The sequence below is a fragment of the Micrasema longulum genome, unplaced genomic scaffold (assembly GCF_059751315.1).
Source record: "Micrasema longulum isolate JH-2025_06_02 unplaced genomic scaffold, ASM5975131v1 h1tg001527l, whole genome shotgun sequence".
Taxonomy (NCBI): domain Eukaryota; kingdom Metazoa; phylum Arthropoda; class Insecta; order Trichoptera; family Brachycentridae; genus Micrasema; species Micrasema longulum.
In genome coordinates, this window is record NW_028278710.1 from 291797 (window position 1) to 307409 (window position 15613).

The 15613-nt window shown below is 36.4% G+C and overlaps 1 protein-coding gene across 2 annotated transcripts; it reads right to left on the reverse strand.

The window, feature by feature from the left end:
- Positions 1-1570: 1570 nt before the first annotated feature.
- Positions 1571-14958, reverse strand: LOC148275028 (uncharacterized). 2 transcript variants are annotated; one of them, XM_088236250.1, is made up of 8 exons: positions 14785-14958; positions 12435-12626; positions 12126-12200; positions 10469-10722; positions 7494-7684; positions 4714-5634; positions 3339-3546; positions 1571-2132 (listed from the first exon to the last, which is right to left on the reverse strand). In XM_088236250.1, exons 1-8 carry the CDS (start codon positions 14833-14835, stop codon positions 2012-2014), a joined length of 2013 nt encoding a protein of 670 aa, XP_088092376.1. In that variant the 5' UTR covers positions 14836-14958; the 3' UTR covers positions 1571-2011. The 2 variants fall into 2 exon arrangements, with proteins under 2 accessions (XP_088092376.1, XP_088092377.1); XM_088236251.1 differs by lacking the exons at positions 12126-12200; positions 12435-12626; positions 14785-14958 and adding an exon at positions 9195-9244 and having other exon boundaries at positions 10469-10544.
- Positions 14959-15613: the final 655 nt, after the last annotated feature.

Genomic DNA, 15613 nt, shown 5'->3' on the forward strand with positions numbered 1-15613 from the left:
TGGTCATGCGGTTACAAGAGAAGATCCCAGCAGAATGCTCGTACGAGGTTTTCCTGTAATTTGAATTATTAAATACAAAAACACATACGACTTTTGCTCTGAGAAATGCCATTTTCGTGATCAACACTATTTTCAGAAGATAATTATTACAGTTTTTCATATGAAAGCGGTCTGGCTGTTTTTAGCACATACCAATATCTGGGCGGCTCCCGTGGTGTAGCGGTCAAGATGCTTGCCTCATGCTGGGGGTTCCGGGTTCGATTCCCGGTGAGAAAAAAAAATAAATGTGATTTTTCTCAAGCCTGGGTGTTCTGTGATGTAATTGGGCCTCCTGGCGTGTTGTGGTGCAAAAAAAAAAAACTAACAAAATAAAATCTCGTTTCTTCGAAAGTATGGACTGCCTGCTTTTTGCAGAGCTACGTTCAAATTATCGAGCGAGGTTCCAGTGTATATTCAGAATTGTAATTTTATGCAAAGAATTATTTTTATCTTTTAGTCTTTTCTTTTTAGGGCTAAAAAGTATAAATAAATTGTATAGCTGAAATGTGAGAGTGGCGTAAAATAAAATAAAATATTTGGCAAGCTTTATACATTGTAAAAATAACGCAAATAAAATCTTTGGTTTATATTAAATCACTTATATATTACGTCCTTCAAAAGTGGATAAAGGTGTTATGTTATCAAATTATACCTTCAAAAAATGGATAAAGACACTATGAGACCTTACTTTTTTTGCAAGTAAGTATTTGATAAGTAAAAACATGGTCTTTGACTGACGTATAATAAATAGACCCATTACTATTGTACTGGCAACATCTTTTAGCCGGAATACGCAACTAAGAGGACATTCAATGAAATCAGTAGACCTGTGGATGCGTGGAATAGTCTGCCTCAAGAAATTATTACGGCACCATCTGTTAACCCATTCTCGGCGTTCAAAAATTTATATTTTATATTTATTAGTTTAAACCTCAGAGTAATAATTCTCTAGAGAAGCCCTTAAGCTCTATTCTATTGCATAGAACAAAAGCGTTCCAAATTTTCGGTTTGGTTTTAGTTTGATAACAAATGTGTAAGGGACGGTTTCGGTTTGCGCTCACAATTCTCAACCCGAGTACCTACGGCCCATTGTAATATGTAGCTAACTTCGTGGTCAATAATCATAGAATGCGCAATTTGACAGATACGGGGTCCTACTTTAAAATGTTAGGAAAAGTCACTCACTTGAACTAGTAACGTTGCGTGCGGTGTAAAAATTACAAAACTCGAAAAATTCACAGCCATGTTTTTATTTTACTTAGTTTGATGGAACTTCCTCATTATACGTCATTGCAACACATGGTGTTCAAAATTTAACCTCAAATATTTCTGCTCTTTGTTTATGTCAAATAACGAAATAAATCTGACCTTCTAGTCCTATTTAAAAAACTCAATAAAGTTAAATATCCCAACTAGAAACCTCAGACAAAACTTACTCTTTCATACCGATAACCATAGAACTAACTATGATTTTTATTCCCCTATGCCCAGAATTCTTAGGTCTGCCAACAAACATACCAGCCTTAACTTCTTTGATAACAAGTTGTCTTCTTTCAAACGATCACTGAATCAAATTCAATTATAAACACCTCTCTCCCGCTTCCACTCCCACCGAGTTCTACTATTACATTGTGTCTTTCTACTTTCCTTTATGATAATTTTCTATGTATAAATATGTCCTTAAAAATGCCCATCGGGCGTTTATGTAAATAAATAAATAACACCTTTATCCACTTTTGTTCTAAATGGTCCGAATTATACTACAGGGAATGGTTGAAGGAAAATGCAGTGTAAAACGAAGACGTATCGCCCGGCTTAAAACTTAATAGAGTGGTTCCACCGTAGCTCCAAATCCATGTTCAGAGCAGCTGCGGACAAAATAAAAATCGCCCCCATCGTGGAGTGGCAAGGCAAGAAGAGGAGAAATAATAAGCGAAAGCTTCCATTAAAACAATGCGGTTTGTATATTAGTTCACCCGACGGTCTCCTCCGGCTTTCCGTTGGTCGGCGGAGCCAGGAACTGCTGGCACACGGCTTCCAGGTGGTTGTCCAGCATGAGGGAGTGGATCTGGTCATCCGTTAGCATCTCCACACTGAAAGACAACAGTCAAATAACCATTTTAATAATTAAATAAATATATCAACAAATACATTAGAGATTATTAGAGATTTATTTTACAAATGTAGTCTGCAATACTTTATTAAAAAAATCGTTTTTGCTTATCTTGGAAATGGGATGTTCGATCACTGATTTTGGTTTATTACCTTTATGAGTCCAATCACCATTGTTGCAAAGTTCAAGAACAATGGCGCGTGATAACTACTTTTTACTACAGTGTGGATATCTGTTAAGGATATTCCATCTTTCCTGCATTCTGCTTCAAGATTATGGCGTTGCAAACTGAAAAATGGGCACTGAAATAACAGATGTTCTATACTCTGTGAAGAAATATCATCGCATGGACAATAGTCATCATTCCTTAATTTAAACCTATATAGATAACTTCTCATAGCTCCGTGTCCGGTAAAAATTTGGGTCGTTTCGAAAGTACTTTGGTGATGACGACGGAAGTTTGCTGCATCAGCCAGCGTTGGGTTTAGTGATTTTACCTGTAGAAGGAGCGCGGTAATGATCCTCCAAACGCTGCTGCGTATTTTGTTTTATGCAGCGTTTAGCAAAGCTAAGAGGAAATTATGAGAAAAAAAGATTCCGTTCTTTTACAAGTTGCAAAATTATACTATAGACTGTCTCTAAATTAAAATTGAAATTTATGAACCAAAATGTGTATATTTCTATGAAAATTTAATGTATCTTAGTCGGTAACAGGCAATTGAACATGTTTAGAAATAAAATTGTACGCATATTCTATTTTCCATACAGATATACTACAAATAGGCAAGTAACTACTTACTCATCGCAATCGTACTATGATCATTTGAATGCATGATCTGTCTATTTGTAACTCAGAAATGCTGTACCTAGTTTTAGTAATTACTCAGCAATATGTTCTCCGTACACCTAACAGATCTGTCGATGAATGTGAACTGGTTCAATGTTCTACGCATTAAGGAAACGAATTACAGACCTTATCTCACAAGTGGCGGAATTTCCATTTTTATTCGGCATTTTAAACAAGCACCACCAAGCGTACGCAACAGTCAGCTAACTCAAAATGGTGTCAACTCCTTCTAAATAGGTCAAACTGCGATCCCAGCGCCGCGATACAAACGAAGAAATACAAACGGAGCATGCTTTCTGGATATACCAACTCGACGTAGAAAGAAGATTCCAAACCCACCTCGCTAGACTGTCGGTGTCGGATCCCTGGTCGTCCGAGTTGGCCCCCGAGACCGTGTTCTCGCTGCACACACTCAGGTAGGAGAGGGTCTTGTCCAGGGGCGAGGGCACCTTACGGGGGGTGACGCCTCCCCGGGTGGGGGACAGGGGCCCGCGGGGCTCCGAGTTGCGCCGATCGGTGATGGACGATATTTGGAACATCATGAAACCTGGAATTATAATGAAAGATAATATCAACTATGTTTGAAACTCTTGTAAAAATTTGGACTTGAAAATTTGGTTAAACCCTAGTAATAATTCTCTAGAGAACCCCTTAAGCTTTATTGCAAATTTTTGATATGGTTTTAGTTTGATTTTTAGGTTTCGGTTAGCGCTTCCAATTCTGTAGCTAACTCTATGGTCAATTATCATTGATTTTCTCCATATGGGCTATTACTCTATTAGGTTATTACTCTAAGGTTAAACCTGCCAGTCTGAAAATTGCAATTTCAACTAAAAATTATTGTCTACTTTATTCAAATTTGATATTTTCTTATTTATACGGATTTAGGTAGACACTGCTAATATTATAAGATTTTAGGTGTGGTCATATGAAAAGTAAGAAAATTATACAATTTTGGTCAACAATCATACTGTTAACGAAAAGGCGGACTGTAAATGAAAGACAAATTTCATTCAGTTTTGTGATTGGGAAATATTTGAGAAAGGATAGGAACATGGAATGAATACCTACCTTTAATATGATCTGAATGTTCTTCAATTTCTGGCACTGGATGACAAAATGAACTATATAAAATATAGTTCATTTTGTCATCCATGACATCCGCGCGACAAATTCAACCACTTTTTATCCGATTTTATGTGAAGTCAAAAATGTTGTTTGGTTTTTGTTCTAAATCCGAATCTTCTAATTTTGAATTTCTTCCATCTTGATGTTAGGTAGGTACCATAAGGATGGGTCAAAGGAAGGATGGGAACGAAAGGTAATCGGCCAGGAATAGTATCGATAAATGCTGTTATTTACTTAACACATACAATGTCTAAAATTTCTACAATCAATGGGACATACAACCATTTTTAATAGTTAACACCGGAATCGAAAACTTTATAATGTAGCAGGCAATGGGATCACACTCATGACGGTGTGAATGCGAGGATGAAAGGCGAGTTTCTGGCGCCTCCAAACCAAAACCGACCAGCGTCAGGACAAAATATCCACCAGAGGAATCACTACGGAGAGTACATCAATAAGCAGTCGTCCCGGCTGCGGAATATAAAAGTAACGCAGGACAGGAATGCTTTCGCTGCAGTGATCACCAACGTCGGGGGACCCGACAAGGCACCAGAAGAAGAAGATAACGTAGTTATAAACTCACCTTGACTAAATATCTCTTTCATCTTCTCTCCCGTATCGTTCAGCAAGACATCAAAACTCTGTCTCCTGGAGGGACTGAATTGCATCTCTTCTTCCTTGGCTGAGGACCTGCTGATCCAGTTGGCTATATCTGGCCTCAAATTAGGCTTCGCGGGCGCCCCGGTTTTATCGTTTTGGCTCGGATCACTACCCTCCAGGTTAGGAAGGATGGCGTTAGCGGGAAGAGACTTCTGAGCGATGAGCCTATTTCTGATAATCCTCCGTGGCGAATCCGCGCTGACTTTAGAATTAGGAACTTTATTTTCGGCAAACTCGACCGTTTTATTATTTGAAACTGCATTCGGAAGAATTTCTTCTTTTGTGGGGGAATCCTCTTTTTCTATTGGCTCTTTGCTTTCTTCGTCTGCAGCCATTCGCTCGTAGGGGATTTGTCTGAAGCATTCTAAGCTTGAGAAATTAGAACATTTTTCGAAGCTGATTTCTTCCGGGCTGGAATATTCTAGATTTATTTCGATCCAGTTGTCTGATTCCGGTCCATTTTTGCTAACAGTCGAAGGAGTGCTGGCGCTTCCTTTGTTCTGCGTTGATAGAGACATTTTCGAAGGGGCATTCTGTTGGAACGGGGTTAAGATGTCGCTGTATTTGTCACTGAAGTCTTGGGGTAAGCTTTTTGGCCTAACAACTACTATTTTATTCGGATTTAGCCTATTGAATTCTCCGCTGGCACTCGTGGTATCTTCTTCGTGAACGCTGACTGCTTTGGTGGAACCATTCTGCTTGATCCATTCCCGGATGGAGTCAGCTTTGGAGAGATGGTCCTTTTTAATGTCCGGGGAGGTGTCGCCAGTTTTGATTTCTTCGCTACCATTAGTAGGCTTAGCACCGTCAGGTGACACTAAAGTTTGTCCAGTCGGCTTAGCATCTGTTAAAAAAAGATATATATAATTTATTTTCATTCAGGGCCATTCAAACGTGGACAATACAATAGATATGACAACGTAGTCTTGTCCTAGCTCGCTGAACAGCCTGGACTGCGAAAGACAGAACGCTGTTCTGCAGTTCACACATGAGGGCTGAGAGAATGAACACACGACAGTGTTTATAACGAGCGAATTCATAAAAAATATTATTAATTTTATACCAAGCAGTACTGGAATTGTTAAAGGACCGACTAAATAATAAGAAGGAATTTTTCTGTCGCCATTTTCTGCAGGTAAATTTTTTGAGAGCGACGCTATTGTCACAGTCGTGAGGACAATGTGGCTGGGATAAAACAATAACATATTGTCTACGCATAAACGGTCTTTAAATACCATACTACAAGCATTTCGTTACCATATTCCTGTATATTTTATTTAAATTTCATAATTACACCTAAGGTCTATTTAGTCTACACTTATACCCGTATGCAGAGACAAACCTTAAGGTGAGGAGAGTACATTCTATTGTCTTCACCTTCGGGTTATTCCCGCATTTGAAATTAGAATGTACTTTCCTCACCTTAAGTTTTGTCTCTGCATACGGGTATTAGTATAACATTGAACAAAAATACGAAGTATTTTAGCAACTCAAAATACTCGTAAACAATTACTGAATTCGATGTGTCTGGGGAGATGAAAAATACGGCTCTAAGTGTGATATAGAATAGAGGGGTACTAAAATTTAGTACATCTATACAAAGATTTGAATGAACTCAGCATATTCTTTTCTTTTTTTTTAAAGAAATATAAGCGTTCTTATAATTTACCCAAATATTTCTGTTTTGGTGGCCATTTTCATCGAGTTGTAAATGACTCACTATTAGAAAATGGAAATCAAGTTTTACGTTTTTCAAGGGAGCGGCAAAAAAAGTGTCTAACTGAAGAAAATGCTAAACTAAGGAAATGAAATGAATTAAAATTTATTTATCAATTAAATTAATCATAATTGGGGATTATTCATATTTAACTATGATTGCATTATAAAATTATTTTTTTTAATCAATACCACAATGAGTTTTTTTTTTATTGAATTTAAAAAAAAAAACGTGTTTAAATAGTAGGTACTTAAACTTAAAACTCGAAAATAAAAAATTGAATTTGCATAAAATGCATACAATGATTTTTTCCCTAAATATTGGGAAATTTTATTATATGGTATTATTTTTTTTAGTATGGCACCACAGAATTTCAACTGTCATTTATTTCGCGGCAAAACTGTTTCACACTTTTATGCTATCTGTTTAAACAATCTTTCCAAATTAAGTTTATAACTTCAAATAATATTTCTATTACCTAATTTTAGAACTTTCTGCATCATAATTTATTAATGAAAAGACTTTATTCTTCCTAAACATGCGTCAACCGCGTATCACAATTTAGTAATATGTGAAAATTAGACACTTAAACAAAATGGTCAATTACACTGACCCTACTTTGAATTTAGTTTGAGACAATAATTTACACATTTTTTTTATTTACCTTGATTTTATTCACTATTTTGGGCATACGCGGCGGCGCGCGGCTCGGCTCGGCGTCTTTTGACAAATCGAATGAGTTTCGAAAAATTTTCAACACAAAACCGGGGTTATGAAAAACGTAAAAAAAGTTAATTGGGGTGATATTTCAATAAGCATGTATGGAAAAAAATGGGAACTAAACATTTCGGCGTAAAAAACGGGAAAACGTAAAACTGAGGAACGTAAAAACGAGGTTTTACAGTAATATTTATTCGAGGAATCAACAGAAAGGTTTTTGCAGATTGAGTTTTTGCATTGAGATATTCTTGTAAAAAATATGCTACCTTCACCGTTGACGCGATGCTGCGGGCACTTGCTTCGCAAGCGATGTATCTCATCGGAGATCCGCTCCAAATTACGCAGGGCCTGACCGTAGCTCAGCTTCGCGGCGCTAACCTCGCGCTCCAGTTCCTGGATCCTGGTCTTCTGCGAGTCCAGCAGAGCGTTATAACGCGCCTTCTCTTCGAAATACGGCCTGCGGGAACCACAACCGAACACAAAACAAACATACTACAGATATCGATTTATTAGCTTGGATCAATTAAAATAGAAGTGTTCGCAAAAGAAGCTACGTCTTCGATGGACCACCGGTCAAACCTGAGGATGTGAAAGCACTCGCCCTATTCAGTAGCCCGGTTCTTTGAAGACCTAGGACTTGGAGGGAGAGAATTAATTTTCGTATGACCCGTCTTAATGGATCTACAAAGGTCGTAGTGACATCAGGAGCTAGTTTAACACGGACACACATTTACAAGAATAGTATAGAATGGGTCTTTGTAAGTGTAAAGTATCGTTTAAACGCGGACAATACAATACATAGGACAACATTGTCTTGTTCCAGCTCCAAGAACAGCCTCAAACGCCCAGGACAGAACGCTGGGACAATACAAAAATTCATCCACAGTTCATACGTGAACCCATGTCTACAAAAATTTAGACAAATTAAAAATATTGACAATAAATCCACCTGGTCCATGAAGAAGTATAGAAATTGAAAAAATAAGATTTTCAAGCGTTGCCTAGTATGTAGGTGAAATAATTCAATTAGATGAATCTCACCTGCATAAATAAATGTTTCAGCTCTTTAACTTCACAAACATCAACAGATAAAAGAATTGAAGGAATATAGATGTTCAAATATAGGCAGAATGGTGAATGTTACACAGTGTGTAATGTGGCCACTTAAACCACCCAATGACAGGTCACAAGCCCTCTAGATGCCTAGACTTCTATATTATCTTCTCTAAAATGTTCTTCATCTCTGTTGTAATATGTTAATATTAACAGCTCCCCAGGGAGTTGAATCCAGTCGTTGTCTACAAAAATTTGGACAAACTCAAAATGATGTTTTAGAATTGTTAAAAACTAAAAAACAAAAAGGATTTATTTTTTCCGCCATTTTTGGCAGTTCAATTATTTGGGAGCGACACGTTCGCGTCAAGCAAATCGCTATTGTCACAAAGTCCTGTCCGTACATGTTGACGCGAGGACAATATGGCCGCTAAATAATAGAAAGGATTCTTTTCTGTCACCATTTTTGGCGCGAGAGCAACATGTGCACATCGAGCAAGTCACTATTGTCCTGTCCATGCGTGTTCACACGAGGACAATGGTCGAGTCCTGGGACATCATGATGTTATTTTCTTCACACTTTTAACGTGTCTTTATAACTACTTGTCATTGACTACATCCACGTAAAAGTTAATAAATAAATAAATATAGATATTGCATGTCAACTGGTGACATCGGCGCCTTGGTGATGAAAAGACTCGAGGGAAAAATACCAACTGTGATTTCCTCCAACCAAATCGTATAATTTACTAATTTTTATCAGACTACAGCCATAACTAGTCAAGTTAAAATTAATATTTCTTAAAACTGTGATACCTCAGTTCTTTTTAACACCAAAACGCCAAAATATTTTAAAAATGTAAAAGCCCTCTGGGCGTATATAGATAATAAATAAAATATCTAAATTAACTTACAACCAAATTAAATGCATTTAGGAGTGCTTACAGTGGCAGCGTGCGGGATACTACAAAGCAGAAAGGAAAGTTAAACATAATTATCAGAAAGTAAATAGTCAAACTCATATCATAAATCTATGGAAGAGGAGAATCTTCACCCTTTTCTACTACAAACAAGGGATGCTCGATTCAAATACTTGTTTAATAATCAATCTAAGAACAATCATCCGACATTTAGAGTATAAATTCAAATTAATTTTATTGTTTATGGTTGTCGATGTTAATTTTTTACTGTAACGCTTAATCAGTTTTTCAATCTATCACAATTATTTCATATTTACACGTAAATCCTCATTTTATTTCATTTTTATAAACAAACACGTGTTTTTGCATTCTAATTTTAACTAAAATCGATATTAAGAAGTTTCAATTTGGGAGTCAGCACAATCCTAAGTAGGATGGTCGGGAGACTGTTCTTCGAAAAATCATATTGTTGTCTATTTTATGCCAAAACCAATCTACAATATTTTTTATCTAAGCAATGTTAATTCAAATTAGGAATTTTAATAAATAAAAAATACATAAATGGGTACTGATAGTGAGTCAATCAATGTATTGATTAATTGTCAAAATAATTCATTCATAAATATGTTATCATTTTTTTAAATCTACAAATATTCATAATCATTTTACCCTAATCGGCAATGCATTGAAACCACGATTATAATGTACGATACAATGAAAGCATAATGATCAATCTTGCGCTTCAGGCCATTGACATATTAATACATAGACGCGCCCTATAGAATAAAATATTTTTTAAAGTAGTGACACGAAAACATACCCATAGTTACCGAATTTGTTTATTTAAACCGAGGCTGCATTCAACGAGCATGCATATGCTACCAAAAATTGGAGGATACTCATTTTTGTTTTATAAAAAAGTTTGTATTTTAAAGTCAACAATCATCATTACTATATTTGCAATTCGTTACAGGCCAAAAAATTCTCTACTTGTTTTAGTATAACCCCATTCACATAGTGAACCAATCATAAAATACATTTTGGACGAGATAAAAAAGTTAGAAAATCATTGGACTCACTTTGTCGCCTTAAAAGCAACGTATGTTGAAAAATAAAACTGAATTTGGCCAAAAAAAATCGTTCTTGTTTCACTTTTGATATATAAATAAATTTTGGCTCTAGTGACGCAAATAACAAACCATGCGAGGTCAGGCAAATTGAACTCAAAATGCAGCATTCAGCGTCCTAATAATGCGTCCTCACAATACCTGCTCTTGGTAATGTGCCTCTTCAACGAGACTTGCAGTTGTCGCGCGATGGCTTGCGCGGCGCGGTATCTTTCAGCTGTGATGCGATGACGCGCGCCCGCCGAGCCGCGCTCCGCCTCCGCCTGGTTGACGCGGGCCGTGGCGTGGTTGAGCATCTCCTGCCAGGCGGGGTCCAGGGGCACCCCGCTGGTCATGCAGTCCGCGCTCTGTCGCTCCTCGCAGAGACGGCACAGGCCCTGCTCGGCCAGGAATACCTGGAATGAGATTTTTTGTATTGTCAAATCCAGTGTTTTTCGATCATTTTTTATATGCGACCTCTTTACAGGTAAAATAAAATTGGTACTCCCCGGGACCTTGAGTTTTTTCAACTGCTCACATGTCTGCAATTTTAACGATAATGTGTTTAATTTTCTTTCTATTGATTACATTTTATTATTACACTGGAACCTATTTTACACAGAACCGTGTAAAAAAAGTATACTAAAAAAGTTAAATTGTTTACTAAGTTCCTTAAACACAACGTGACATCAAAATACTTAAAAAATCGTCACAAAAATTACACTATTACTGTCATATATAATACGACAAGTGAGTAAAAGACTACTTAGCATTGTTAAATTAAAATAAAAAAATATAAAATATTTCATTTTTGGAGCGTGTTATTTCGAAACCGTGTGAAATATGAGGTTCCAGTGTAATTGAAAAATCAAGCGCGACAGGATCTATAAATCTTATGGAAATTTCTGCTGACGGACGGTATGCTCAAAATGAAATTAAAATTTTTAATCATTCCGATGTTGGCACTTTTTTTCTTAAAAGCCTATTAAAAATATGAGAAAGAAATAAGTCAATTTTGAAGTCGAATTAAATTCCGACATAACTGTCAGTTTAGAAAACGAACGGCTAGATGAAGAGATCACAGAAGCCTATTTAAAATATAAATGAGAACTATTTTAAATGTTAACTAAGTAAGAAAAGCGGACTATATTTTCGGGATCATTCATTGGTTCTATTCGATCATATGACGTCGAGATAACAAGTCAGCAGAACATACCGAGGTAGATAGAGATAGTATAGAAGTTAGGTATACCGTCTCGATATGTTCAGATGAAGATAGCGTTCATAATATTTCAACAATGTTTTGAGTATGTTCAAATGCTTGCAGACTGGCTGGATTTTCTCCCTAGGGAGTTGTTCATATTTAAATTTGTTTCAACAGAGAGGGAATACATTTTTGATAAGGTATAAAAAGTAGTATAAAAAGAAGAAGTATAAAAAATTTGAAAATTGTTTTCAGGCGTTGCCTAGTAGGTGAATTGGTTCAGCCGGATGAATCTCACCCACATGATAAAGGTTTCAGCGCTTTTACTTCGCGAAAGTCAACAGATAGAAGAGTTGAGGAAATGTGGATGTTCAAACATAGACAGAATGGTGAATGTTACACAGTGTGTAAAGTGGCCACTTAAACCAGCCAATGACAGGTCATAAGCCCTGTAAATGCCTAGATTCCCATATTCCCCTTCTCAAAACTGTATTCCCTCTCTGTTGCAACAAATTTAAAGATTCATAATATTTATTTAAATTTAAATATAAATTCATATATTACAAATGTTATGATCATAAATTTTACTAAATCTATTTAATTCAAGAGATATACCATTTCTCTGGCTGCAGAATGCGCACTGTTGGCCTTCTCAAACAGGATAGCTGAAGATCGCATCTCTTGCAAGACCTGTACCAAACACAAAAAAATAACAGAATAACAAAAAAAATACAAGGGTAAAACTACTTCTAACCTTATGGAGTTGATTAGTGTGTAAATTGTTTCAATGCAAAGATCCATAAGATTATCTATTTGTGTCAAATTCTGGGTGGAGACAAGTATGAGATTCTCCAACTTATACTAATGGGCAAGATTGGGCAGGGCCTGCGCTGAATAGAAGAATAATTATATAGATGAACGCACCACATTAGCTTTGAATCTGGCTTCGTAGTACGGGCGCGACTTGTCGATGCAGCCCCCGAGCTTCTTGGCCAGAGACTGGATCTTGAAGGTGCTCTCGTAGAGCAGCTGGCGGAAGATGAGGCGAGCCTCGTCCAGGTCCACCTCCAGCTTGTTGATGTCATCCGTGGACGTGTTCAGACGCTCCAACTCAATCTGGAAAACAAACATCGAGATGGGATCTGTTAAAATGGAAAATTTTAACTAATTTCTTAAACAATTTCAGTATATTTATTTATTCAATCATATGCACACAGTGCTGCGTGTCGCTCAGACGGCAGTGGCGAGCGGTGATTTTTTTCATAGGTAAGCTAAAAAATATTTTTCAGAAAATGGCAGCTTTCAAAAAGAACTGGGACTGCGGTTAGGAGTAGCAGGCGCTACATTCAACGGTATGAAGGCTGTCTGGAGATCGGATATTTACTCAGTGAAAACCAAATGCCGCCTATATAACGCCTGCATAACACCTATTCTCCTCTACGGATGCGAATCGTGGCAATTTACTAGGGCCCAAAACAGCAAAATTCTGAGTTTTGAGAATAGGTGTCTCAGAAGAATCTTGAGTGTGCGGTTTGGTGGTGGTTTTTTTATGTTTTTTTTTTTTTTTTTTTTTTTTATTTATTTACAATTTTAAAAACCCGTTAGGGTTACATTAGAAATTTTATATTGTCTAGTCATTTTATGTCTCGTCTAGTCTAGTTAGTTCAGTCATCATGTGCTTTTTCAGATTGATTTTAAATTTGTCTCCAGTAAAAGTTTTCAAGTAGTAAGGTAAGTCATTGTAGTGTTTAAGTCCATTATGTAGTATTTTTGACTGCCCTGTGTTTGTCTTTGCTTTTTCAATATGATAGTGTCGTTGTTGTCTGGTGTTATATTTGTATTTAAAAGGAATAACCCGCTAAGCCTCTATTTATAGGCTTTTCAGCAGGTGGGATAGAGGGGATATGGAAGGAGGTAATGAAAAAACACCACAACACCCAGACTAATTGAGAAAAAAATCTTTCTTGGATTTGTTCTTGCAACTGGCGGGAATCAAACCCACGACGCTAGTTTCACAGTTGGCCATCTTACCAACTGTGCCACGGCGCCGGTCTAAGTAATAAGAGAACAGACGCATCAAACTCTGGTAAAAACTGTTGTCAAGCGGATGCGATATGGTTGGTTAGGCCATATACTGTGGATGCCTCCTGAGAGTTTTAACCACGCTCGCCTACTTTACAAGGCATCAAGTTCTCGACGTCCTGGACGTCCACTGCTGACTGTTCGTTGGCAGTTTATGTCAGAACTTCGGGACGAGAACCTGACTTAGGAGTATGCAAAAGAGTTGGCAGTTGGCTCTTTGTGGATACCATATGCTCCAACTAGGGAGCCATATGTCCTATGTGATACATAATATGTCAACGATATCACATCAAAGAAAAATAGTCCTTGGAAATAATGTTCGAAATACTAGTTTCAAATAGAGAATCTTCAAATAGTATTTGTAATCTACAAGCTTGTTTTAGTACGAAAAAATCACAAATATGTTAAGATAATAAAATATAATGTACTTCTTTGTATGGAGGAATAAGCTGAGGTAATCGGCTAGTTTCATCATTCACTGAGAACGGGCTGGGCACACTTTACAGATATTTTTAGTAAGATATGAAAGGTGGCGGTGATTTAAAACAAATAACAAATTATTTTATTCTCATGTTAAAACATTCTTATCGAAAGTCAAACTTAATGGTAAGCTGTGCATAATTGCTTATTTAGACGATTCGCCCCTGACATTCACAGTAGTTGTCGGAGTATCGAGCGGCAGATTAATGAGAGAGTACCGTACTTTAATTCTTGTTTTTCCGATTCCATACTTCCCATGCAAAAATCCTACACACACATTCTTAAAGCTTGTTTTATTTCATTGTTCTATAATCGGTTGGTTGCTATATTTGGCAAGACACAAAAAGTTTATTATATTTATTGCCAATTTGAAAATCAATATAACTCGTGATTAAAGACAGCGTAACAGTAGATCGTGTTAAGTAACACTCGAATGTATAGGAAAAGTTATTATGCTAAGAGTGTCGATAGTAAAAAACATCAATTGAATGTCTTAAATAAATTTGGATGCAATTAAAGTCTTAGGGAAGCAAACAATCATACAAACAAGAGCCGATTAAATGTTTATATATAGAAGTGATGAATGAACACAAGTGTAGTTTTGTGTATTGAGTGAAACACGCAATATAAATATTGACAGTGAATATAGGCGGTACAAAGTATGAACGATTTTAACTTGCAATTTAAGACAGAGAAAAATCGATTTTCTCACCTGAACCCGCGGATCCACAGTGTCCATACAATCAGAAGCGCACTCAGACATAATTGCAGAAATTATCTTATATTGCTTTAATTACATTTAATAGATAATCATTAACTTGAAGGTAAAAACATTTTTGACACTTTACGGGCAATCAAAGTCAACAAAAAATGTCAGATGAATGGTGATACTAGTAAGAAAAAAATTAATAAACCGTGGAAAAGCGATTCTAAGTAGGAACTCAACAAATATAATTGTGCCTGTCTATGGGCTCTCAATAGTAATGAGGTCGTTAAATGATTTGGTAGTCGATTAGTTCACATAATCGAATACTATTATAATTATTATTGGTAGTTTATGTAGCGCCATTTTTGAGGAAATCACATCAAGGGTGCTTTACAACTAATATCCCAATACTTCTTGAAGCTACATAATACATGGATGGTTGGGATTCCAGCTGTTTGTTTCCAATTATAATTTAATTTAATAATAAGAAGAAGCTAGATTACAGAATATCTTGTAGGTACACAGCGCATGGACGATATGAAACCTTGTCCCCATTTATATTATTTAAAAATAGAATTTCAGTTTTCTTAATTATTTTTATCAAAATTGTTTACAAATAAGAGCTGGATATGCAAAGTGCATAAATGGTTGGAATTCTAAACCCTATTTAAGAAATTAAAGTTTGTAATAATTCGATAGCTTATGACATTTACGTTTAACGAACATGTTGCCGCTACAAACTGCAACATTAACCACTTGTTCTGTAAATGTAAATGAGACGCAAAGAAATTCAATAATTTAAGGCAGTGAAACTGGAAAATACAGATATAGGTAT

Coding starts and splice junctions, on each gene's coding strand:
- LOC148275028 (XM_088236250.1), bottom strand. CDS start 14,835: ATGTCTGAGTGCGCTTCTGATTGTATGGACACTGTGGATCCGCGGGTT. Junction 10,723..12,125: donor ATTCTGCAGCCAGAGAAATG/GTATATCTCTTG, acceptor ATCTCATTCCAG/GTATTCCTGGCCGAGCAGGG. Junction 3,547..4,713: donor GAAAGAGATATTTAGTCAAG/GTGAGTTTATAA, acceptor TTATAATTCCAG/GTTTCATGATGTTCCAAATA.